The 25155-nt window shown below is 41.0% G+C and overlaps 1 protein-coding gene across 2 annotated transcripts in view; it reads right to left on the bottom strand.

The window, feature by feature from the left end:
- The window catches only part of LOC145342925 (uncharacterized), a 106914-nt gene extending 84309 nt beyond the window's left edge, over window positions 1–22605 (bottom strand). For both annotated transcript variants that reach the window (XM_080188547.1, XM_080188548.1), the window contains exons 1-3: window positions 22491–22605; window positions 14749–14804; window positions 10285–10367 (exon numbers count right to left, since the gene is read on the bottom strand). In XM_080188547.1, coding sequence (XP_080044673.1) covers window positions 10285–10367; window positions 14749–14804; window positions 22491–22520 — 169 coding nt within the window. In that variant the 5' untranslated portion in view covers window positions 22521–22605. The remainder of the gene's footprint in view (window positions 1–10284; window positions 10368–14748; window positions 14805–22490) is intronic.
- Between the last annotated feature and the right edge of the window lie 2550 nt (window positions 22606–25155).

Raw genomic sequence — 25155 nt, 5'->3', positions numbered from 1 at the left:
ACAAAGCTGCAACATTACTTGCCAATTTTTAAACTCAATACCCTGGCTGATGAAGGCAAGCATGCCATACGCCTTCTTGACTACCTTTTCCATCTGCATTGCCACTTTCAGTAACCTACGTACCTGTATACTCAGATCCCTTTGCCTATCAATACTCTGAAGGGTTCTGCCATTTACTGTATATTTCCTATCTGCATTAGGCCTTCCAAAATACATTACCTCACATTTGTCTGGAGGTACTTCATAGGAGCATTCTAAACAAAATATGACACTCAGCCATATAAGGAAGTATCACAAATGACCAAAAGCTTGGTCAAAGGAAGGATTGAAGGAGTGTCTTAAAGGAAAAATATGAGTTAGAATGATAGAGGTATTCCAGAGCTTAAGCAGTGAAGGTTTACCAAATTGATTCCTGGGATGGCAGGACTGAGTCAGTTAGGATTGTATTTGGAGTTCAGAAGAACGAGGGAGATCTCACTGAAACCTATAAAGTTCTTGCAGGACAAGACAGGGTAGATATTGTGAACAATGGTGAAGGTGCCCAGATTTCGGTTGTGGTCTAAGGATTCGGGTGAATCATTTGGGATTGAGATGAAGAGAAACTTCTTCACTCTGAGTGGCAATTCTGTGGAATACGCTACTGCAGAAAAAAGGTGAGAGCAAAACAGTACATGTTTTCAAGAAGGATTTAGATATGGCTCTTGGGGCAAAGGGAATCAAAGGATATGGGGGTGGGCAGGGGGGATGTTGAGGTAGGATCAGGCTACTGAGTTGGATGATTACCCATGACCATAACGAATGGCAGAGCAGACTCAAAGGGCCTGTTTCAATACCAGCAATTTGCCTCTTCCTTAAACAGAGATGAGTTTAAGTATCACTAAGTCTGAATCGCAGGAAATGTGGACAGGTCATTCTTCAGTAATTTTCAATATTGCCAAGGAGATGTCAGCTTTGCAGTTGTACTGAAACAGCTTGCCTAGGGGCGCAGCTAGTTCTGGGACATAAGTCTTCAGCATGATGACTGGGATGCTGCTAGGGCAATATCCTGTGCATTTAGCCATTTCTTGATATCAAGTAGTTAAGGAGCAGAAAACAGCGAGTAGGAATAATGGGTGCTTTTTCAAGCTGGCGACCTGCAACCAGTGGGCTTCCACAGGGATCAGTGCTGGGATCGCAACTGTTTACAACATATATTAATAACTTGGAGGAAGGAAATGAATGTACTGCAGCCAAATTTGCTGACGACACAACAGTATGCAAGAAAAGCAAGTTACAAGAGGGATACAAACAGTCTATAAGAAATATTGGTAAACTAAGTAAGTAGGCAAGAAGTTGGTAAATAGAGTACAATGTGGGAAAATGTGAAGCTGTTCATTTTGGAAGGAAGAACAAAAGAACACTACTATTTAAATGGAGAAAAACCACAGGGGTACTTGTGCACAAAACACAGAAAGCTGGCACACAGGTGCAGCACGTAATCAGGAGGGCTAATGGAACATTAGCCTTTATTTCCAGAGGGTTGCAGTACAAGAGTAGAGAAGACTTGCAGCAAGACACTACTGGTGAAACTACATCTGGAGTACTGTGAGCAGTTTTGGTTCCCTTATTTAAAAAAATGTATTATTTCATTGGAGGCAATTCAGAGAAGGCTCATTACGATGATTCCCATTATGGCGGGATTGACTTGTGAGGAAAGGTTAAACAGGTTGGAAGTCTACTCATTGAAATTTAGAAAAATGGGATGATCTCATTGAAACATAGAGGATTCCAACAACTTTGGAATCAATGTATTATCATGCATTCTTCCCAAATCACTTAGTCAGAGGGAAGTAAACGATTACACCTAAAACTGCAAGAAAAGATAAAACCTTATGAATGATGCTATATGGCCAAACAAGCCACCTAAAATGACAATTTATAGTGCACTCTGGGACAATTGGGCAAGAACTAAAACAGCAGGCTGCAGCCTAAAAGAATGAGATAAACAGGCTGCTGCTCAGACAACTGAATACACAGGCTATAGAACATAGAACATTACAGTGCAGTACAGGCCCTTCGGCCCTCGATGTTGAGCCAACCTGTGAAACGAATCTAAATCCCATCTAACCTACACTATCCCAATATCATCCATATGCTTATCCAATGACTCTTTAAATGCCCTTAATGTTGATAAGTCCACTACTATTGCAGGAAAGGCATTCCACACCCTTACTACTCCCTGAGTAAAGAACCTACTTCTGACATCTGTCCTATATCTATCACCCCTTAATTTAAAGCTATGTCCCCTCATACTAGCCATCACCATCCATGGCAAAAAGTTAACACTGTCCACCCTATCTAATCCTCTGATCATCTTGTATGCCTCTACTAAGTCACCTCTTAACCTTCTTCTCTCTAATGAAAACAGCCTCATGTCACTCAGCCTTTCCTCATAAGACCTTCCCACCACACCAGGCAACATCCTGGTAAATCTCCTCTGCGCCCTTTCTAATGCTTCCACATCCTTCCCATAAAGCAGCAACCAGAACTGTACACAATACTCCAATCGCGGCCGCACCAAAGTTTTGTACAGCTGCAACTTGACCTGATGGCTCTGAAACTCAATCCGTCTACCAATAAAAGCTAACATACCTTCTTAACAACCCTATAACCTGGGTGCCAACTTTCAGGGATCTATGCACATGGACAGTGAGATCTCTCTGCTCATCTACACAACCAAGTGTCTTACCACTAGCTCAGTACTCTGTGTTCCTGTTACTCCTTCCAAAGTGAATCACCTCACACTTTTCCACATTAAACTCCATTTGCCACCATTCAGCCTAGCTCTGCAGCTTATCTATGTCCCTCGGAAACCTGGAACATCCTTCCATACTGTCCACAACTCCAGCAACTTTAGCGTCATCCACAAATTTACTAACCCATGAGGATATGGGGCATCTCCCTGACAAAGGAAACTTTTGGTCAAACTGGGTTGTTTACCAGACATGGGGGCACCATAACCCCTTATTTGGGAGGGAGAAGTGCATCCTATGTGTCCCCAGCACCTACAGACATGGCCTTTGGGGACACACCCATAGACTGGTGTGGTAGCACTCAATTGGACTTTATTGATCAAGGTGATCAAGTCCTGATTGATTGATTGGTAATGGCCAAAAGAGGTGCGAAAACCAACAGGGTATAAAGGGTGCTGCGCAACCAAGAATCTCTCCCTCTCTCTCTGACCCCACAAATGAGCTACAACAACAGTGACCATCGCCAGCAACGACCGCCACGAGGAGAGCCACCACGCCCAAGAAGGAAGGAAGACCAGAGCCAGAGTGTCAGACCAGGCCAAAGGACCAGGCTACGCAGAGGACTACAGAGACCAGCGCACAGATAATGGCCAATATCTGCCTGGGTACTTGCCTGTCACACAAAAGTTAAGTCTAGTATTGGACTTGAACTTTAGTATTTCTGTAAGATAGCTTATTGTTGGTTGGGTGAGTGATTATTGATTGCGTGTTTAAATAAATATTGTTGTACTAACCAGAAGTCTACTCGCAATTCTTTGTCCATCGTATAAGGGTTAAAACGGACTGTGGGGCAGGCACAACAAATTGGCACCCCAGACAGGACATCGATAAGAAGTAACTTTGTTGCTCCAATATTGAATACCACAGAACCTAATACTCCTGGAGATTTAGCCTGAGCCCAAATTAAGGCGGCAAATGCCCCACACGGCGGCCAGGATTTCAAATAAATTGAAGAGAGTGAAAGGTCTATATTGAATGATTATTTATTAAAACTCAGAGTCAACAGGTATAAACTCCTTATTGGACAAATTACTGCTTTCAGGAATTGTCATTGTGCATGCGTTGTTACTAACAAGGACAGGGTAAACTCTGTAGGTTTACATTAGAATCGGAACATAGCCCAAGGCCGTAACGCAGTCCAATCAACTCCCTATCCCCTGTCATCAAAAATATAGAATGACAGGAAACAGCAAAGGAACAGAGAAGTATCCCATATGGGAAACAAAAATCAGAGAATACATCAAGAAGAAGGGGTGGCCCCTATGGGTAGAATCTTGCACCAATACTGACATGGGACCAGGATCCCTAGGACAGAAGTATTAGGACATCTGAGGAAAGTTCAGGGAAAACAGGCAGGCAAATGTGAGAAAGCGACTGCTATCGTGAGTTGCTGAGGACAGCTTCTAGGAACAGAAAAGGAATTAAACAGTTCGTAAGGATCTGGAGGAATCAAAATAGGGACAGGACAATAAGGAGGAGAAGATTAAGAAACTAAAGGAAGAGCAGCAGGAGCAGTTAGAACAAATAAGAGCAGAAAAGGACAAAGAAGTAGATGAATTAAAAAGAACCAACCAGGCAAATTTATTACATCTGGGCAATTTTCAGACCCAGTATGAAAGTGCCTATCAAGATGCCCAACATGCTGATTTAGCCAAAGGTGAGGCTAAGCGGGCAGTAGCACGATTGGAAGCCAAGTGCACTGATCTGCAGGTGGCAATAAAAGCACTACATCAAGCCAGTAAGGAACTGAGACAGGCCATTACTCCAAATGCCAGCGAGAAATTTCACGACTGGAATCTCTATTAACGGTTCAAAATGGATTTGTGTGTAAGTTGGGACAGTAGAGGAAGAGAAGATAGAGAATGCAGATTGGGGAGAACTAAAGGATAATGCTAAACTTTACGTTACGCAAACCGAGGATAGGCGTCCACCCCCTTCTTTCCTAGGGGAAGTCATACCCACCATGTTCCCAGATTCACCTCCGGTACCAATATACCCAGTGACAACTGAATGTTGGATAAGAGAGACTCAGGGGCCACTGTTACATTCACGGCCCCGTTTACAGTGGCAATATTGGCCGAAATCACAAATAAAGTCACAACCTTTAAGCCATCAGCTGATCCACACAGTTTCTTTGAGGACGTTATGCAGCAAAAGATAATGCATGGGGGAGATGAAAGGGAAGAAGTGAAACTGATAGTCAGGTGCTTAAGCAAGTCTGTTCAGTCTGCCCTGCCTGCCCCTCAAAATGTTGGGGAAGGAACCTTAAACGAGATCAAGAAAGAGATATTGACTGGGGTAGGGCTTAATAAAAGGGATCCAGTAGATCATAGAATCATAGAACCCTACAGATCAGAAACAGGCCCTTCGGCACCGACCACAATCCCACCCAAGCCCTACCCCCATATCCCGACATATTTTACCCACTAATCCCTCTAACCTACGCATCCCGAGACACTAAGGGGCAATTTTAACATGGCCAATCAACCTAACCCACACATCTTTGGACTGTGGGAGGAAACTGGAGCACCCGGAGGAAACCCACGCAGACACGAGCAAACTCCACACAGACAGTGACCCAAGCCAGGAATCAAACTCAGGTCTGGGTCACTGTCTGTGTGGAGCACTGTCTGATGGGTTAAGTAAATGTAGGCAGAGGGAAGGGAAACACCCGACTGCCTTTGCCAGTCGTTTATGGATCCACTTCATGGGAGTGCATGGGGAGTTAGATTGGACTAGATTAAATGAGGCCGATTCATCCAAATGGGTTAGGACATTAGTCTCGCACACCACAAAGGAAGACAAGAAAGCCTGCACTAATTTTGACACCGCAGAGACCACACACAATGAAGCACGGGTTCTCCAACAGTTAGCTCAAGTCTGGGAACAGGATATTCAGGGACCCCCAATGTTACGATCAGAAAGAGAGGCGAGAATGCTTCTGATGAGGGCTAGCCAGGGTCCAGTATGGAAGAACGAGAGTAGAGGGGATCCCCAACACCAAAGAGGTACAGCTCCACCTTACATAGCAGTCCTGGGGAGAGGTTGAGGGACATGTTTTAATTGTGGGCAGCCAGGACACTTGTAGGAGACCCCCACCACCATATACACAGTCCCCGAGACCACCAGCTCCACCAGTTAGGCCAGCTCCTACAGCTTCACACACTCAAGTGCGTCTCAATTCTGCCACCATGACTGAAGAAGGAAAGTTGTTTGTTGGAGGCCTGAATTTTGACACAGACAAGCAGTCCCTGGAAGAGGTTACGGGCAGATCTCTGAGGTGAAAGCAATTAAAGACAAAGACACCATCGCATCTGCGGTTTCAGTTTCAAAAATCCAGAAGATGCCAGGGAAGCGCTGCAGGCGATGAACGGAAAATCCTTCAAGGAGTGCCAAATCGGGGTGGGTCATGCCAAGAAAAGGTCTGGAGGCAGCTGCGGGTATGTCAAGGGGGCTATAGTGGCGGTTACAGTAACAGTGGTCGCAGGAGAGGAGCAGCAAGTGGCTATTGGGACAGTGAAAGAAGCAGCGGTTATAGCGGCAGAGGCTGGTATAATGCAGGAATCTGGGATAGCTATTCGAGTGGGTACAAGGGCTAAGGTGGATACTACTATGGTGGTGTGATGGTTACAGAGGCTGCTCATACAGGGACTATGGCTAATCAAAGCAAGAGAAGCATTTCTGCCAGATTCAAGATCAACTTCCCACCTTGTTCCTAAAATGACTCCAGGAATCTGATGAAATTTGATTTGCCTGTTATGATAAAATGCTAGAAAACCATTTTCACCATGATTAATCTTGTTATCCAGTTGTTGACTCAGTTAACTCATTATGAGGATTGAACATCTCATTAAAAAAATGCTGTGTGGCTCTTAATGAATTTAAACGTTTTCACTTGGAAAATTGGCATGGAAGGTCTGTTGCAGGATTGAGACGACAAATTGAATATTGCCAGCAATGTACTCAGTTAATTCTGAATCATTTTTCCTGCCAGTGAAAAATAGTGAAAGATCTCTCTACACAGCAGCCTTTTCATGTAACTTATTGCAAGAATCTTTGAAATCAAACTAATGGTCTTTCGTTTTAAAACTCAATTCTTGAAAATTGTATACTATTTTTAAAAATCAAATGTCATTTGTGATACTTTCATCAGCTGGCAAGATCTTTTGAAAGTCAAATCTTTTGCCAGTGGATTATCTGAATAAACTGCAGCTTCAGAAAAAAAGAGGAGGGTGCATGGACAGTTTAAATATATTTATACACCAAATATTAGATGTGATAACAGCAGAAATTACTTTGATCTCCTCAGGACAATGTCGGACGATAGCAAAGATGCAACCTACGACCTACCTCATCGGATTCATCATCACGATAAGCACGCAGGACACCCCAACCAAGATGAACTTTTCGTATCCTGGCTATTTGTGGTTTGACACAATGACAAGATGTAGAGTCTGCCCTCAAATCACGGTCCCCTCTAATTCATTAACACACTGTTTACAGAGAATCCGCCGGATTGCTCTTTGCGCTAATGGACAATAATGGACAATTGAAAATCTTAATATCGGAACGTAGCTTGGACTCGCGATTGTAATGCTTTGTTTTGAATGTCTGGTTGTTTGTAATTGGCTTTATTGTAATGATTTTGTTTTAGAATTGTGGTTATTTGTAATTTATGGTTAACAGCAGACTGTTTGCTGTCTGTAGCTTCTGGAATGTACATATGTCGTAGGGATGTGTTATTACTGTACATGCCAACACCTGGGCCTTGCTTGATTGTTGAGTGACTGGGGAATTCCTGACAGATATCGGTCCTGAGTTTGTGATCCACCACACTTCGTATTCAGGATCAACAGGAGGGACTGTGGCCAAATGGGCCACCTAAAATGCTGATTTATAGAGCACTCTGGGACAATTGATCAAGAACTAAAAAGGGCAAGCTACAGCCTCAAAGACAGAGATAAACAAGCTGCAGGTCACACGACTGAATACACAGGATATGGGCCATTTCCAGGAGAAAGGAAACTTTCTGGTCAAACTGACTGTTTACCAGACATAATCCCTCATTTGGGAGGGAGGTGTGTGTTCTACCTGCCCCTAGCACTTATAGACATGGCCGTTCGGGACACACCCAGAGATTGGTGAGGCAGCACACGATTGGACTTTATCGATCAGGGTGATCAAGTCCTGATCAATTGATTGGCAATGGCCAAAGGGGACACAAAAACCAATGGGGTATAAAGGGTGCTGCGCAAGCAAGAATCTCTCCCTCTCTCTCTGACCCCACAAATGAGCTACAACAATGGTGACCATCGCCAGCAACGACCATCACAAGGACAGCCACCACACCCAAGAAGGAACAAAGACCAGAGCCAGAGTGTCAGACCAGACCAAAGGACCAGATTATGCAAAGGACTACAGAGACCAGCACACTGATAAAAGGCCATATCTGCCTGGAAACTTGCCAGTCATGCAAAAGTTAAGTCAAGGTCTAGTATTGGATTTGAACTTCAGTATTTTTGTAAGGTAACTTATTTTTGGTTGGGTGGCTGATTATTGATTGTGCATTTAAATAAATATTGTTGTACTGACAAAAAGTCTACTTGCAATTATTTGTCCACCGTAAAACAGAATGTGTGGCAGACACAACAATGGAATCAAGAGTAAAAGCTGAGAGGCTGTACCCTCTTATGGGAGAGTCTAGGACCAGAGAACAGAGAGTGTAGGACCAGACGGCAGAGTCCCAGAATCAAGTAAATTTAAGACTGAGGTGAGAAAGAATTTCTTCCTTCAGAGGGTTTGAGTCTTTGGAACTCTTCTTCTCAATCCTCTTCTAATGCTTATGCAGAGACATTTTCATTAACAACATTACTCTGCAAGTTTTTTTGAATATGTTCATATTTGGTTCAATTCAGTTTTGAGACCTGGGTTTTCCAACTTAATTGATATTTATTTAAACTGAATAACTTACTGTTGATATTATGATTGGAAATCTGGACCTATAGTAATACATCCAGCAACAGACAATTTACATTCATAGAAAGCTTTCCTTAAGCTGTCAATGCAACATTGTAGTCTCCTCCAAGACTACTAGGTTCTTCGTCTGCCAAAGAAATTCTAATAACAACATTTCATCCCCATGTGGAATTTTCGATCCTTATCATTTCCCGAGTGTCTATACCATCAGTTCTTGCCATTTATTTCAACCTTACTTGGAATAAAGACATTTTAGTCTAAATTCCTAACCTAGCAGAGTTTTAAAATTTTAGAATTATAGAATCATAGAATGCCTACAGCACAGGAGATAGCCAGTGCTGACTCTTTGCAAGAACTCACCTGGACCCACTTACCCACTTTTCCCCCAAAGCCCTGTTTTTTTTTCCTTTTCAGAGTTATCCAATTCTCTTTTGAAGATCTCAATTGAATCTGTCTACACTGCATTATAAGACAGTCATTTTAGATCCTAACTATTTGCCGTGTTAAAAAGATTTTCTTCCTGTTACTATTGCTATTTCTGTCAATCACTTTAAATCAGTGTTCTAATTCTCAACTCTTCCATCAATAGGAACTGTTTCTCCCTTTCTACTGTGTCCTCATGATGTTGAGCATTTCCGTCTAATCTCCTCTTTATGTTTCCTTTTTTAAGGATAAGATTGGATAACACATTGGGTACCCATTGGAACCCCAACACTAAAAGCTCATGGCATAATATTCAATTCGTAACATTAACAAGTGTACAGATTTCAGTGCATAGTAGCCTATCTGCTTATAAAAATTGTAATTTTTGACAAAAGAAGTGGCAAGAAGAAGCTATATTCTAACACCCTGACGATCTTTGTGCCATGGAAAAACTGAGCATAGGAAAGTTATATTTTGACACACCTTTTCCTTATAAAAGCTGAAAGTCCAGGAACAGATGCATTAGATGCATATTTTCCATTTCTGCTTTTTAGAGAAGTTTAAAAATACTCTTCAAAAAGGGATAATAACCATAAACTTTACAATAGAGTTCTTTAGAATATTTAATATTCTACGAAAGGCATCTTTTGCCCTCTCATTTTACTTGTCTCAGTTTCATTATGCAACCATGACAAGTTAATTATCAGGAATAATTTTTGAAAAAAATTGATCTGCATGCATGCGTTTGTCATCATTAAGATCAATACTGGGCGCAGAAAGCAAAGTAAAATAAAAATTCAGAGGTGAGGAAAATATATTCCATCTGAATTGTTACCCCATTACTGATCTTGGCTAACAGCTTAGAAGCTGAGTGAGCACCATGATGTAGCATAGTGCCAATGTCTCCCTTAAACATTGAATATTTTCTGAAGACTCTTCATCCAATCCTCCTTCACTCTGAACTTCAGTAGTCACAGCTGAGATCAGGTATTCCACAAGTACGGTAATAAGCACATTTGTGTTCAATCATGTAACATCATACAAATAGAGATTAGTACATTCCACTTAAATCAGATATTTAAGTAAAGTTCACCTAGTCCAGCCAAGAAGTTATTTAGAATGGTTGATGTGTTGACATTTTTCTGAGAGATGATGGTCTTGGGTTTTCCTGCCAGTCTAGAAAGTTTGAAAGAAAGGAATAAAACAAAATAAATTCTTTGGACACATTTTAATACAACCAGAAACACCTATAATTCACATCTATCAAATCTAGCAGGTGTTGCACAAAACATGAGCATGAAGATTGAAGGTAAGCTCAATAAACAATTCAGACCTTTATAAAAAATATAGGGAAGCAAGTGCTTAAACATATAGGACTTTAACCAAATTATCACATTAAACACCTATACAGCATTTAGATCCACATTGGCATTAATGACTGTCAGCTAACCTCAAGTTTTTCCTTTGTTATGCACAGACACAACATAAGAAAACATGGAAGGTTCGGCCCCAACAACTTCAGGATCAATATGTTATCATGCATTCTTCCCAAATTATTTATTCATGAGGGAAGTAAACGATTACACATAATACTGCAAAAACAATAAAACCCTATTAATGACCCTTTGCGGAATTGAGGTATTACAGAAATAATTGTAGAAAAGTTAAACATTTGGCTAATTTCCTTTTAATAATAAATGCTGGTTGAGAAGTTAAGGTATAAAGTCTAGAGAGTACAACAAAGTTTACAATGGGCAAGTTTAAAAAACATTCCAATGGAGTGCTTGTTTATTGTTATCTATACTTTGAAGCCTTCATTTCCTTCTAATATATTTATCCAGAATCTAAGACAGTTTTAATGATTTTTAATGTGAATTTATAACCATAATTGAATGACAGGGGTATTTTTCGCATCTCACTAGACTCAAAAATTTGCAAAGTAATCTCAATCCAAATTAAATAATCAACTGTCTACTTTTTACGACTTTTTAAAAAGCTGGAGCTTTTTTTTAACAATAATCAGTGCAAACACTTTCTAAAAATAATTTCTCTGCACTAATCAAAAAAAAGGACTTCTTGCATGTGGTCAATCATTGAAGTGAATTTTGTGTTGCTTGAACTTTGTCTTTCACTTTGGCCACCTCTTTTATCAGAAAATCTAGTTTTAGGGATAGAATAATTTGAGAACAGTCTGAACAAACGTGGATATTTTGAAAGCTGAAGTATCCTACTCAAGGCATTAACTGATATGAAGCTGTAATTTAAATAAATGACAGTTTCTAATAAATAATATAATATTGTTAATATTGAAATTAGGGTGTGTTTAAGTGTGTTTGAGTCCAGTGAAATTGGCTGCAAATGATTTATTCGCATACAAAGGCACATGATCAACTTCACAACAAAGAAAATATCGACTGTTTCAATCAGCCTGTGTATATCATGTAATTCTTGATACATATTCCTCCAGAACAAGAAAGCAATGCTAAATCTAGCTCTAGGAAATTATATGGAGTACGCAACAGTGGGAAAGAATTTGGCAAACAGCGATCACGATATCATTAGGTTTAAAAAACAGGACAAAGATATTTTCTCAATACTCAACTGGAGAAAGATCAATTTCTTTAAATATCCTGCGTGCACACAAAGACAGCATTTCCACTTAAATATAGAAACATTGAACATTACAGCACAGTACAGGCCCTTTGGCCCTCAATGTTGTACTGAGCTATGTCCAATCCCAAGATCAAGCTATCCCCTCCCTATAATTCTGGAGTGCTCCATACGCCTATCCAATAACTGCTTGCAAGTTCCTAAAGTGTCCGACTCCACTGTCACAGCAGGCAGTCTATTCCACACCCCAACCACTCTCTGAGTAAAGAATATACTTCGGACACCCCTCTTATATCTCCCACCATGAACCTTATAGTTATGCCCCCTAGTAACAGCTACATCCACCTGAGGAAATAGTCTCTGCATGTCCACTCTATCAATCCCTGTCATCATCTTATAAACCTCTATTAAGTCGCCACTCATCCTCCCCTGTTCCAAACAGAAAAGCCCCAGCTCCTTCAACCTTTCTTCATAAGACCTATCCTCCAAACCAGGCAGCATCCTGGTAAATCTCCTCTGCACTCTCTCCAATGCTTCCACATCCTTCTTATAGTGAGGTGACCAGAACCGAACAATATTCCAAATGTGGTCTCACCAACATCCATTATAGTTGCAGCATAACCCGACGGCTTTTAAACTCAAACCCCCTGTTAATAAATGCTAACACACTATAAGCCTTCTTCACAGCTCTATCCACTTGAGTGGCAGCCTTCAGAGATCTGTGGATATGAACCTCAAGATCTCTCTGTTCCTGTACATTCCTTAGAGCCCTGCCGTTGACCTTGTAATCTGCATTCAAGTTTGTCCTACCAAAATGAATCACCTCATACTTATCAGGGTTAAACTCCATCTGCCACTTTTCAGCCCAGCTCTGCATCCTATCAATGTCTCTTTGCAGCCTGCAAGAGCCCTCCACCTCACCCACTAATGGGAAAAACAGAACTTTGGCCATCAATAAAGGATAGATACCAAGAAATCAGGTAGGGAATTCAGAAGAAACTGAAAGAGGGGCATAGCCTCAAGATAAAGGGGGGGTGCAGTTTAGAACAGAGTTGAGGAGGAACTTCTTCACTCAAAGGGTGGTGAATCTCTGGAATTCTCTGCCCGTTGAAGTGGTGGAGGCTGCCTCGCTAAATATTTTTAAGACGCGGGTTGATGGGTTTTTGATAAGCGAGGGGATTAAGGGTTATGGGGAAAGGGCGGGAATGTGGAACTGAGCCACGACAGATCAGCCATGATCTTATTGAATGGCAGGGCAGGCTCAAAGGGCTAGATGGCCTACTCCTGCTCCTATTTCTTATGTTCTTATGTTCTATATGGAATATACTACTCAATGAGTAATTGAGGCAAATAGTGTAAATGGATTTAAAGGGAAACTGAAAGTTTATTTAGTAGTCACAAGTAGGCTTGTATTAACACTGCAATGATGTAACTGTGAAAATCCCCTAAGTTGCCACACTCCAGCACCTGTTTGGGTACACAGGGGGAGAATTTAGCATGGCCAACGCATTCTAATCAGCACATCTTTCAGACTGTGGGAGGAAACTGGAGCACCTGGAGAAAACTCCCCGCAGACATAGGGAGAACATGCTGACTCCGCCAAGATAATGACTCAAGCCAGGAATCGAATTTGACTCCCTGGAGCTGTGAGGCAACAGCGCTAACCACTGTGCCATCACACCGCCACAGGCAAGCAAATAGAGGATAACAGTGATTGATGTGTAAAGATGAGAGTGCACTTTGTCTAGAGTATAAATTATGGTCTGTCTCAGCCACATGAACTGTCTCTGTGCTATTAATTCCTTGGTAAAAGCATGTTTGTGATCTTTCTGATGACATTTGAATAGAGAATGATGATAACATGATCAAGAGAATTAGGAGGAGTTACTAAGCTCTACAATATGAGGGAACTATAAGAGATATAGACATGGACATTAGGCCGTGATTTAAAAAGATACTAAGATAGAAAGTAATAAAAATTAATATGTTCACGTCTTTGAGACTCTTTTCCTTGCTCAGTTGTTGGGAACACTGAATTTTGGAGCAAAATTTAAAAACAACTGCCTGATTCTTTCACTCCTGGTAACAGTAGTTGCTTGAATTTTTTGTTATATGTACAGGAAAATATATTTTGTTTTCACTGAACAATAAATTAACTCCAAAAGTGCATGCTTCTCACAGTGAAGATCACAAAAAGTATCAAAAAAGCACTGTCTCAGCAGAGCATTGGCACATCAGCATTGAATTTTAGACTCAGATTGTGAAATCTTGTGATTTAAAGGTGAGGATGTACAAACTGAACTTTGGGCTGTAACTTAAAATCTGATTATCTCGATCCTGATCCTTTCTTTATTTTTGTTAATTCTATTTTAATGTTGTCTGACACATTTACGTTTGGCAAGATCATGTGTTATCAAGGTATCTGTCAAGCATCATTGAATGCAGATCATTTTTAACATACTAAATACTTCAATTTGCAGGGATATGGGAAAAGAGAATGGATCAATTGATTGATTCCTCCTAACAGCTAGGGCAGACACAAGAGGCTGAATGGCCTTCTATACACTGCCATTTCATGTATTCTTCACCTTGCATGACAATGTAAAAAAGACATTTAAGTAAATAATTAGACAATACAACAGGCATGCAGAAGTTATTAAACACACATAATTAAATCTTACAATCTACCTCCAAATCTACTGGAAAAAAATGTGTCAATCTGATCTCAATGAAATGACAGCAAGAGTTTCAAAATAAAGTGGCAATAAAATGATACTCAACAGTTTAAATATCATAAGCAAAATTAATTAAAAAATGATAATTTTGCAGAACCACCCATTTTTACATTTAATTCATTAAATAAATTGAGAATTTAATGAGCATGACTATAAATGCCTCCATCAAGCATCCATATATTCTAGTTAAAAACCATCCAAAGTTAGTTTACCTCCCAAATACATTGTCTCTGTAGTATCTACTTCTATAGGGCTGCTTTGGCAATTCCTGCAAATCAAAAAGACAAATGTGAAAAGGTAACAATTCTGTCACTGCAATATTCATCACTTTCAGCATTGCTGCACATTTTTAAAGTTGATATATAATCAAACCCCTCCCTCTCTTCCATACCCCCTCTCACCTCATCATCTTAGCAATAGCTTTCTCACCTCTGAGTTAGTGCAGCACGGAGTCAAGCTACACTTCAAAGACCTGAACGTATAATTTAGGCTAACATCCCAGTTACAGTATAGTACAGATGAAATGCCATCTTTTGGATGAAACAAGGTCTCAGAAAGAACCAAAACACTATTCAAAGCTGTCATGGTGAATCAAAATTTATACCGTAATCAATACCACCACATCTCATTGCACATAACACAATCAACAAACAGTAAATTGATTGCTGTCTGTTGATTGTGAAAATGTTCCAAATATGATTTTCTAATGTATTTTATTCATGAAATCTGTAAAAGTACATTACATAACAGTTCAAATTTGACATTACATAAAGATCAGTTTCCCGGTATCACCTCACTATAATTGCCATTGCAGGTTAAATACCAGATGCACGGGAACACCATCACTTTGAAGTTCTCCTTCAACACAGCACTCACTTTCATGACATGGAAATATATTGCCATCCCTCCAGTGTGACTGTGTCAAAATCCAGAACTCTCTTCTAACAATACAATGGGTTCTCCTGCAACACACAAACTGCAGCAGTCCAAGATAGAGCTCGAGAGCAATTAGCAATAGTCAATAAATGTTGGCATAGCCAGCGATGCCCACATTCATGAATGAATAAAATGATCCTGCCAATTTAAGTACACACTCTTTATCTCTACTATTTACTAACCAATTCTCTACTCAGGGTAAAAGGTCATCTCCTACTCCATTAATTTTCTTTTTCTCTTATCACATTTATGACCTCATTAAACTAAATTGGGTTCATTCCAACAAATTCCCATGCTAACTTTCTGATCGATTCACTTTTGTCCAAATGTCCAGTCAATTTGTTTCAAGTGGGAAACAAAAATTTTCCCACTTTTGTTAGTTTCTTTACGGGATGTGGGCATAAGAACATAAGAAATAGGAGCAGGAGTAGGCCATCTAGCCCTTCGAGCCTGCCCCGCCATTCAATAAGATCATGGCTGATCCGTCGTGGCTCAGTTCCACATTCCCGCCCTCTCCCCATAACCCTTAATCCCCTCGCTTATCAAAAACCCATCAACCCACGTCTTAAAAATATTTAGCGAGGCAGCCTCCACCACCTCAACGGGCAGAGAATTCCAGAGATTCATCACCCTTTGAATGAAGAAGTTCCTCCTCAACTCCGTTCTAAACCACCCCCCCTTTATCTTGAGGCTGTGCCCCCTAGTCCTACTGTCCTTTCTGAGCGGGAAGAGTCTCCCCACCTCTATCCTATCCATCCCATTCAACATCTTATATGTCTCAATGAGATCTCCCCTCATTCTTCTAAACTCTAACGAGTACAAGCCTAGTTTATTCAGCCTCTCCTCATAGCTCAACCCCCTCAACTCGGTATCAGCCTAGTGAACCTCCTCTGCACTCCCTCCAAGGCCAAAATATCCTTGCGTAAGTACGGCGACCAAAACTGCACACAGTACTCCAGCTGCGGCCTCACCAGTGCCCTATACAGCCGCAGCAAGACCTCCCTACTTTTATATTCAATCCCCCTCGCTATGAAGGCCAGCATCCCATTAGCCTTCCTGACCACCTGCTGCACCTGCAGGCTGGGTTTTTGCGACTCATGCACAAGGACCCCGAGGTCCCTCTGCACCGTCGCCTGCTGCAGTTTTTTGCCACGTAAGTAATAGTCCTTCCTACCATTATTCCTACCAAAGTGGACTACCTCGCACTTGCCAACATTAAATTCCATTTGCCATTTCCTGGCCCATTCGCCCAGCCTATCTAGATCCTTCTGCAGACTCTCCACACCCTCCGCGCAATTTGCCGTTCCACCAATCTTGGTGTCATCAGCAAATTTTGACACCATACACTCGGTTCCCTCCTCCAGATCATCTATATAAATGGTAAATAGCTGAGGCCCCAGCACCGACCCCTGAGGCACTCCACTGGTCACCAACCGCCAATCCGAATAGCACCCATTAACCCCCACTCTCTGCCTCCTATTTGACAACCAATCCTCTATCCACGCTAACACCCTACCCCCAACTCCATGCCCCCTTACCTTCTGCAATAACCTCTTGTGAGGTACCTTGTCAAACGCCTTCTGAAAATCAAGAAAGACCACATCCACCGGCTCTCCTCTATCCACCGCCCTAGACACATCCTCATAGAACTCCAATAAATTTGTCAGACACGACTTCCCCTTAACAAAACCGTGCTGCGTCTGCTCTATCAAGCAATTCCCCTCAAGATGCCTCGCTATTTCCTCCTTGATGACGGATTCTAACATTTTACCTACAACAGACGTTAAACTAACCGGCCTATAATTCCCTGCCTTTTGCCCGCCACCCTTCTTAAACAACGGCATCACTGACTGGGCCAGCATTTATTGCCCATTCCTAACTTTTATCCTTGATCTGAGTGGTCTCTGAAGGCATTTCAGATACACATTGTTGTGGGTCTGGAGTCACATGTAGGCCACACCAGGTAAGGGTAGCAGATTTCCTCCTCTGATGATGCTGTGCCTTTAAGAAATGTATTTTAATCATGTTTCTCTGCAGGATGTTTCTGCAGTCTTCGGCAATTTCTCGGCACTATGTTGTTTGTAGCCAGTGTCCTTTATTATTGCTAAAGCAATATAATGGATATAAAGTTGATTTTAATCTGGTGGTTTTAAAGGTCCTTTAGGATTGCAAAGTGATTGACAAGCCATGTTACGTAGCTAATGACAGCTATGCTACTCAGAAGGGTCCAATTTTTAGTTTCATTTTCAGCAGCGACTTGAAGTGGAGAGAAGCAACAGTGCTTTTTCCCCTCTCTCTGGAGTTGGAGTTTCTGTTCTGGCTGTCTTTGCAAGCGGCCCCAGATTAAGTTTACCTCTCTGAAGTCTGGCTGTTCTGAAGATATCATTCTCTACAAACAGCTGGTCTGCATTTCTGTCCATATGTTTTACAAAGCTGAACATGTAGCAAACATGTAGCATACTTGTTTTTCTGCTAAGTATGAAGAAGGGTGTATATCTGTAGGGTGGCGTTTAACTTGAAACTGCAGAGATAGCTAATTGGTAGGAGTTATACTGTTTCATATTTAAGTCTTGTAATTGGTTAAAGTTATGCTAATTATTGTCATATTTTAACTGTGTTCTTAAATAAACTTTATTTGATAAAAGCTTCCCAGTGAGTCACTTGAATAATACCTGGAGTGAAGCACCTTGTGCTCATCCATGCCAAAATCAAATGTGTGGTCTCTCCTTGATTTAGTTTTCCTTGCATCTCTGGTATTCATCCTCAGCCGCAAAGATTGATGCAAAGTAGCTTTTTAGTAACTATCATTTCCTGATTTCCAAATACAGTATCATCTGTGTCAGTCATTTAAAGGACCATATTATGCTACTCTCTTCACGAGTTCTCAAAGAAATCTTAATTTTTTTTAAAATTTCCCTCTGCTCATCATAGTTTTATTTGTTAACAGTTCTGCAGTTTGTTGTGGCCCATTTCCGTCTCATTCCCCTAAAGTCAGCCTTACCCAGATTTAAAACCGTGGTTCACAAGTTGCCCTTCTCCCTTTTAAACTCATAGAAAATTCAATCATATTATGGTGACTGACAGCTAGGTATTCCCCTTGCCATTAAGATTATTAACTAATTCAGGATCATTACTAAATCTAATACGGCCAGTTCACTTGCTTCGAGAATATTGTTCTGGAAAATACAGAAACTATTCACTGGCTTTGGTACTTTGACAGTGTGAAAATTAACATCTCTCGTTATAACTACTTGAATTGAATTGGTTTATTATTGTCACACAATGAAAAGTATTGTTTCTTGTGAGTTATACAGACAACCATTCATAGAGGACATAGGGGAGAAGGAAAGCACAAGGTGCAGAATGGAGTGTTGCAGTTATCAAAAGGGTGAAGAGAGAGATCAGCTTAATAATGCGGTAGGACCATTCAAATGGCAGCAGGAAAGAAGTTCTTCAGTCAGTTGGTACACGTTTTCAGACTTTTGCATCTTTTTCTCAATGGAAGATGATGGGTGAGGATGTGTCTGGCTGCGTAGGGTCCTTAATTGTACTGAGTGCTTTCCCTAGGCAGCAGGAAGTGTAGATGGAGTCAACGGATGGCAGATTTGTTTGCGTGATTAACTGGACTTTGTTCACAACCCTTTGTAGTTTTGTGCAGTCTTGGTCAGAGCAGAAGCCATACCAAGCTATGATGCACCTGATGGGGACTCGTGCAGAAATACAGAGCTACTTTCTTTTAAATAAAGGATGCAAGAAAAGTCTAGGTCATGAAAAGTGCTATCAATTTTGAAATTCAGAAAGAAATGTAGCTAATAATGAAGTAACTAAAAAACACAATAAAAGTGATTTAAAAGTAATAAGTGAAAACGTGTTTAAAAACACTAGGGTAGGACAGGGCCTATGTTGGTGAGAGGCATAATGGAATGCTGAATTTCCTTAGTTTTCTGAGAAAGTCAAGGTGTTGGTGGGCTTTCTTAACTATAGCATCAGCCTGTAGGGACCAGGACAGATTATTGGTGATCTGAATACCTAGAAACTTGAAGCTCTCAACCATCTCCACTTCATTACCTTTGATGTAGACAGACATGTCCTCCACTATACTTCCTGAAGTCGATGACTGTCTCCTTCATTTTACTGACATTGAGGGAGATATTGTCATTGCACCATTTTACCAGATTCTCTATCTGTTTCCTGTACTCTGTCTCTTCATTGTTTGAAATCTGACCCACTATGGTGCTGACATCAATAAGCTTGAAAATTGGAGTGGAATTTGGCCACTCAGTCATAAGGAGTATATTAAGGGGCTGAGGACACAGACTCAGGGGCACCGGTGTTGAGAATAATTATGCAGAAGGTGTCATTATCTATTCTAACTGACTTTGGTCACTGTTATCTGCAAGAATGTACTGGTAAACAATTCCCAAAGTCTTGCATAGTTTTCTAATCCCTAATTAGATCCAGTGTAAATACTGCCTGCTCAGTTTTACTGATAAACCATCTTTAATGCCATTATCAATATCATTATCAATATTGCTGCTCTTCTTTTTCCTATTTCTCCATGCTTTCTGACACCTTTAAACCTGCAATGTTTATCTCTGAGGCATGAACGGACTGTAGCCAGCTTTCAGTGATCCCAAACTTCAAGCCATTGACTAATTTTATTTTTCTACTCTGAGCATGTGTATAGAACTGTTAATTGAGCAATAGGCCCTGATGTCTTTAAGCACATTTTCACTTATCACTTTTAAATCATTTCTATTGCGTTTTTTTAGTTACTTCATTATTAGCTACATTTCTTCCTGAATTTCAAAAGTGATAGCACTTTTCCCAATACTCATAACCTGGACTTCTCTCTTATCCTTTATTTAAAAAAAATAGCTCTGTATTTCTGCCTGAGTCCCCATCACAAATGACATCCCCTCTGCATAGCTTTTTTGCTGGCTTGAAGTCCTTGCTGGCCTGAAGTCCTTTTCAAGAGGCCTATTTATCCTTTTCAACTGGGACTGTTTCCAGCTAGATGTAGCCCATCTAGTTTCTTCTCGTCCTTGGCCTGAATCCCATCACTGTTACCAAATTTTTACCCAAGCTTTGTTTCAATTTTCCTACTCTGTTCATCCTTGTACCAATTTCCATATGACTCAAGTAACAATTATCCTGCTTCGGCATTTTAATTTGTATGTCTATTTCCTGGCAATCCCTCAGTAGGGTCTCTTCCTTGGTCTTTCACACGTTGCTCATCCTGATAGGAGTCACAACAAACAAACCAGCTACCTCACTCCATATTTACTTTTCAACCACATCAAGATACTCTTATCCCGACATCAGACAGATAACCCATTTTTCAAACTCTCGATTATGGTTCCATGGAATTATCCTTCTATTTGTTAAATTTCCAATAATCATTAAGTTTCTAATCTGTTCTTCCCCATTTGCTCCTAGTGGAAGCTTTTGAAAACATTGGACTCACTTATCAACTTAACAAAAGCAAGGTAAAAAACGAAAGGGTGCTTCCTGTGCTGTTAAAACCTATGATTTTTCTCACTGTTACTAAGAGCCAAATACCTATCACTAACCTGTGTAACCATTGAAATGCACTTTGGGCTTTAAAAAAAAATAAACATTACACCAAGTTACATTTTCACATCTGAACAACTATACCATTCAATATCCAGTGGTTATAATTCCATGAAATACAGAATTTGATGGGGTAACCATAAATTATTGACTTGAAAATACACTACATATTTGATAATTAAGTTATTCAAACAAAAATGCTTAGAAACGGACAGCACATGAAGCTTTTTTAGTGCGGAAAAAATGTCAATTTATTAAATGACCTTGAAATAACATGATAAAACTACTATTATTTATAATAATGATTTAACACAATAACATCCCCTTTGCTAATAATGCTTCTGTGAAGTGCCTTGGGATGTTCTGCAGCATTTACAGGTACTATATAATTGAAGGCCATTGCTCAATTGTAACATTGAAGGTGACACAGTGATTAGTACTGCTGCCCCTCAGCACCAGGAACCCAGGTTCATTCCCATGATGGGTGACTGTGTGGAGTTTGCACGTTCTCCCTGTGTCTGTGTGGATTTCCTCCAGATATGCTAGTTTCCTCTCACAGTCCAAAGATGTATAGGTTAGTTGGATTGGCCACTTGTGGCCTTGATGTCTCAAGATGTCTAGTTAAGAGGATTAGCGAGGTTAGTACATGGGGTTAAGGGAATCGGTTATGATGCTCTGTCAGCAAGTTGGTGCAGAGTCAATGGGTCAAAAGGCCTCCTCCTGCTCTGTAGGGGTTCTATGAACTACTCATTCAGATGAAGGGTGGTTGTCCTCAAATGGTAACCCCATCTGCCTGATCTGCAAATTCTGTCTGACTTGCTTTAGAAAGTGTATTTATCAGTATCACAAGTAGGCTTACATTAAAACCGCAATGAAGTTACTGTGAAAATCCCCTAGTCGCTACACTCCAGCCCCTGTTCGGGTACACTGAGGGAGAATTTAGCGTGGCCAATGCACCTAACCAGCATGTCTTTCAGACCGTGGGAGGAAACCGGAGCACTCGGAGGGAACTCACAAAGACACGGGGAGGACATGCACACTCTGCAGAGTGACCCAAACCAGGAATCGAATCCAGATCACTGGTACTGTGAGACAGAGTGTTAAGCACTGAGTGCTTCCTGCCTTTCCAATCCCTGATGTAAATGGATACTGCTTTCACAGCATCAGTGCTGTGGTTGACATCTTTTGTGCCAGTACCTTATTGGGGGTTACCCACACGCCATGTCAGTGTAATCTTAACTTCAGATTCTTAACTTTAAAACCATTAGCAACAACTGCTCCATCACGCAGCAGTAACAGATTTATAACTATTAGGCCCTCTAAACCCCTCTACCAATTTCCCCGTCTGTCAACCCCGGGGGTGGGAGGGACAAGAGACTCGGCAACCACACCATCCTTCCTTATTCCAAGTGGCGCACACCTCGCCCCGCCGGTCCGGACTCACCAGCCTGGGCAGTGCCGCCTCCCCGCTCATGCCCAGTCACTGAGCGGGGCACCGGAGCCAATTTGTCCGCCTCGCGCCTCTTCTGTTGATTTGAAATGGGTCGCGCGGCCTCCAGCAACGTCTCCGAGTGCTCAGCCAATCCCAGTTCAGCCTGAGCCGGCGCGCGCCCTGTCAGAGACGTCATCAGCCGGCGCTCCGCAAGCGGCTGGGTCATGTGATCAGAGCCGCGCAGAGTGAGAGATGAGTTCGTGTCGGGGGTTTACAGCTGGTGGGTTGCCCTTCATCCGCAGTGTTGTTGGATTTAAACCTTTAGAAGACGCCGTGGCTTCGTCTTCAGGTGCATTACCCGAAAACTTGCAGAGGGTACAGGAAATATTTGTTAAGAATGGTACCAGTGACGAGGAACTTTGGTCATGGGAAACACTGGAGAAGCTTTTCCATGACGTGGAGATGCTGGCATTGGAGGGGGGTAAACACAGTAAGAAGTCTCACAACACCAGGTTAAAGTCCAACAGGTTTATTTGTAGCAAACGCCACTAGCTTTTGGAACTGACTGTTCCTTCGTCAGGTGGGTGGGAGTTCTGCTATTACACACAGCAGAGAAGGTTAATAGAGTAAATAAGAAGCAACTGTTTACAAGCATGGCAGCTGCATCGGAGTGCTAGCATCTAATTCCTCTCCAAGACAAACATTGGCGTACCTACGCTACAGGTTGGATCCCCATCAACTTCTCAAGAGCATTCAGGATTGGGAAACAAATGCTGATCTTGTCAGTGATGTCCCCGTTCCTAAGAATTAAATTTTAAAAATGGATATCTTACATAACATTCATTAAAGCAGGAGATATACATTAAATATTTTATGATAGGAAGATCTTTTGCAACAGTTTTAACATTGAAAAGTATGATCCACGTGCATATCAGGGAAACGTGGACACCTGGGAAACTTCTTAAGAGCAGGTTGAAATTTGAGTTTGCAATGAAACACGTGGCCTCAGAACATAAAATATAAATACACGCTAATAAAGAGCATGATGTGGAATGATTAAGACCATGTATCACAGTTTTCTTTGTTAGCTGTAATGTGCTGAAATGTTAAGTCTGTTACATACTTCTGATGCCAGTTCCAGTTTTCCTATTATAATTTCCTCCTCCACATTTTACATGAACAGTTTCCATAAAAACTTATGATTGTAATTACACCGTTTTGATATTGGTGACATTGTACAATATTGTTTTACGTTTGTCAATACTTCAGCACATATCGCCTAATCTCCTTTCTGAAAACAGCTCTAGAGACCTTTTGTCAATTTACCTGCAAAATGGGAACTGAATTATATCTTCACATCCTTGTTCAAATATATACTTCCCTTTTGATTTAGTTTATTATTGTCATATGTATTGGGATACAATGAAAATTATTGTTTCTTGCGTGCTATACAAAGCATATTGTTCATAGAGTACGTGGGCAGAAGGAAGGGATGCAGAATGTACTGTTACAGTCTCAGCTAGGGTATAGAGAAAGAAAGATCTACTTAATGTAAGGCAGATCCATTCAAAAGTCTGATGACAGCAGAGAAGAAGCTGTTCTTTCCTCCAATCTGCCATCTGAAAAATATACTCCCAATGTGCAATGTCATGCAAACTCAAATTAACTGAGTTATATTACATGATTTTTATTCTCAGCTAAATATTGGACCACACTTATATAATTCACAATTTATTTTGCTCACTTTTTAGTGTTACTACATCCTACTTTCTGCTTGCTGTTTCACTTCCCATTCAATCACCTCCAAAACAATAATCTGTCATTGTATGGATCAAAACACATTTCTAATATTGTTTCTAATTCACAAGAACATAAGATGTAATAGCAGTAGAGAATTCAGCTCTTGGACCTTACTCCACCATTCACTATGATCATGGGTGATCTTCTATCTCAACTCCCATCCTTCTACATTATCACCACATCTCTCATTCCCTTATATCCAAAATGTCATGGGTCTCTGTCAAGCTGTGAATCCAGTAAAAAGTCTGACAACACCAGGTTTTAGTCCAACCGATTTATTTGATAGTAAACTCACACGTTTTCGAGGGGACTGCCTCTTCGTCAGGTGAATGGAGAGGCAGTCCCCTCGAAAGCTTGTGAGTTTACTATCAAATAAATCGGTTGGACTAAAACCTGGTGTTGTCAGACTTTTTACTGTGTTTACCCCAGTCCAACGCCGGCACATCCACATCAAGCTGTGAATCTGCAGCTTTTTGGGCTATTGCAGAAATTTACAGCACATAAATAAACCATTCAGCCCATCTTTGCTGCCAGAAAAGTATTTATTCAGACAATCCCACATTCCTGTTCTTGGCTCATAGATTTGTGTGTTACAGTGCTTCAAGAGCATGCTCTACTTATCAAATTAAATGACATCAAGTTAAAAATGACATCCAATGTGATTGCAACAAAGGTTAAGTAACTCTCCTCATCCTTCTTGACCTATCTGCAATGTTCGGCATTGTTGACCAAACCATTCTCCTCCCATGCCTTTCACTAGGCTGATACTGGAGTTGAGGGGGTTGAGCTATGAGGAGAGGCTGAATAAACTAGGTTTGTACTCGTTAGAGTCTAGAAGAATGAGGGGAGATCTCATTGAGACGTATAAGATGATGAA

This window comes from Carcharhinus amblyrhynchos, chromosome 5 (genome assembly GCF_965287045.1).
Source record: "Carcharhinus amblyrhynchos chromosome 5, sCarAmb.v2.hapA, whole genome shotgun sequence".
Taxonomy (NCBI): Eukaryota; Metazoa; Chordata; class Chondrichthyes; order Carcharhiniformes; family Carcharhinidae; genus Carcharhinus; species Carcharhinus amblyrhynchos.
The sequence above is the reverse complement of the archived record's forward strand: the minus strand, read 5'-3'. Positions and strand labels throughout refer to the sequence as shown.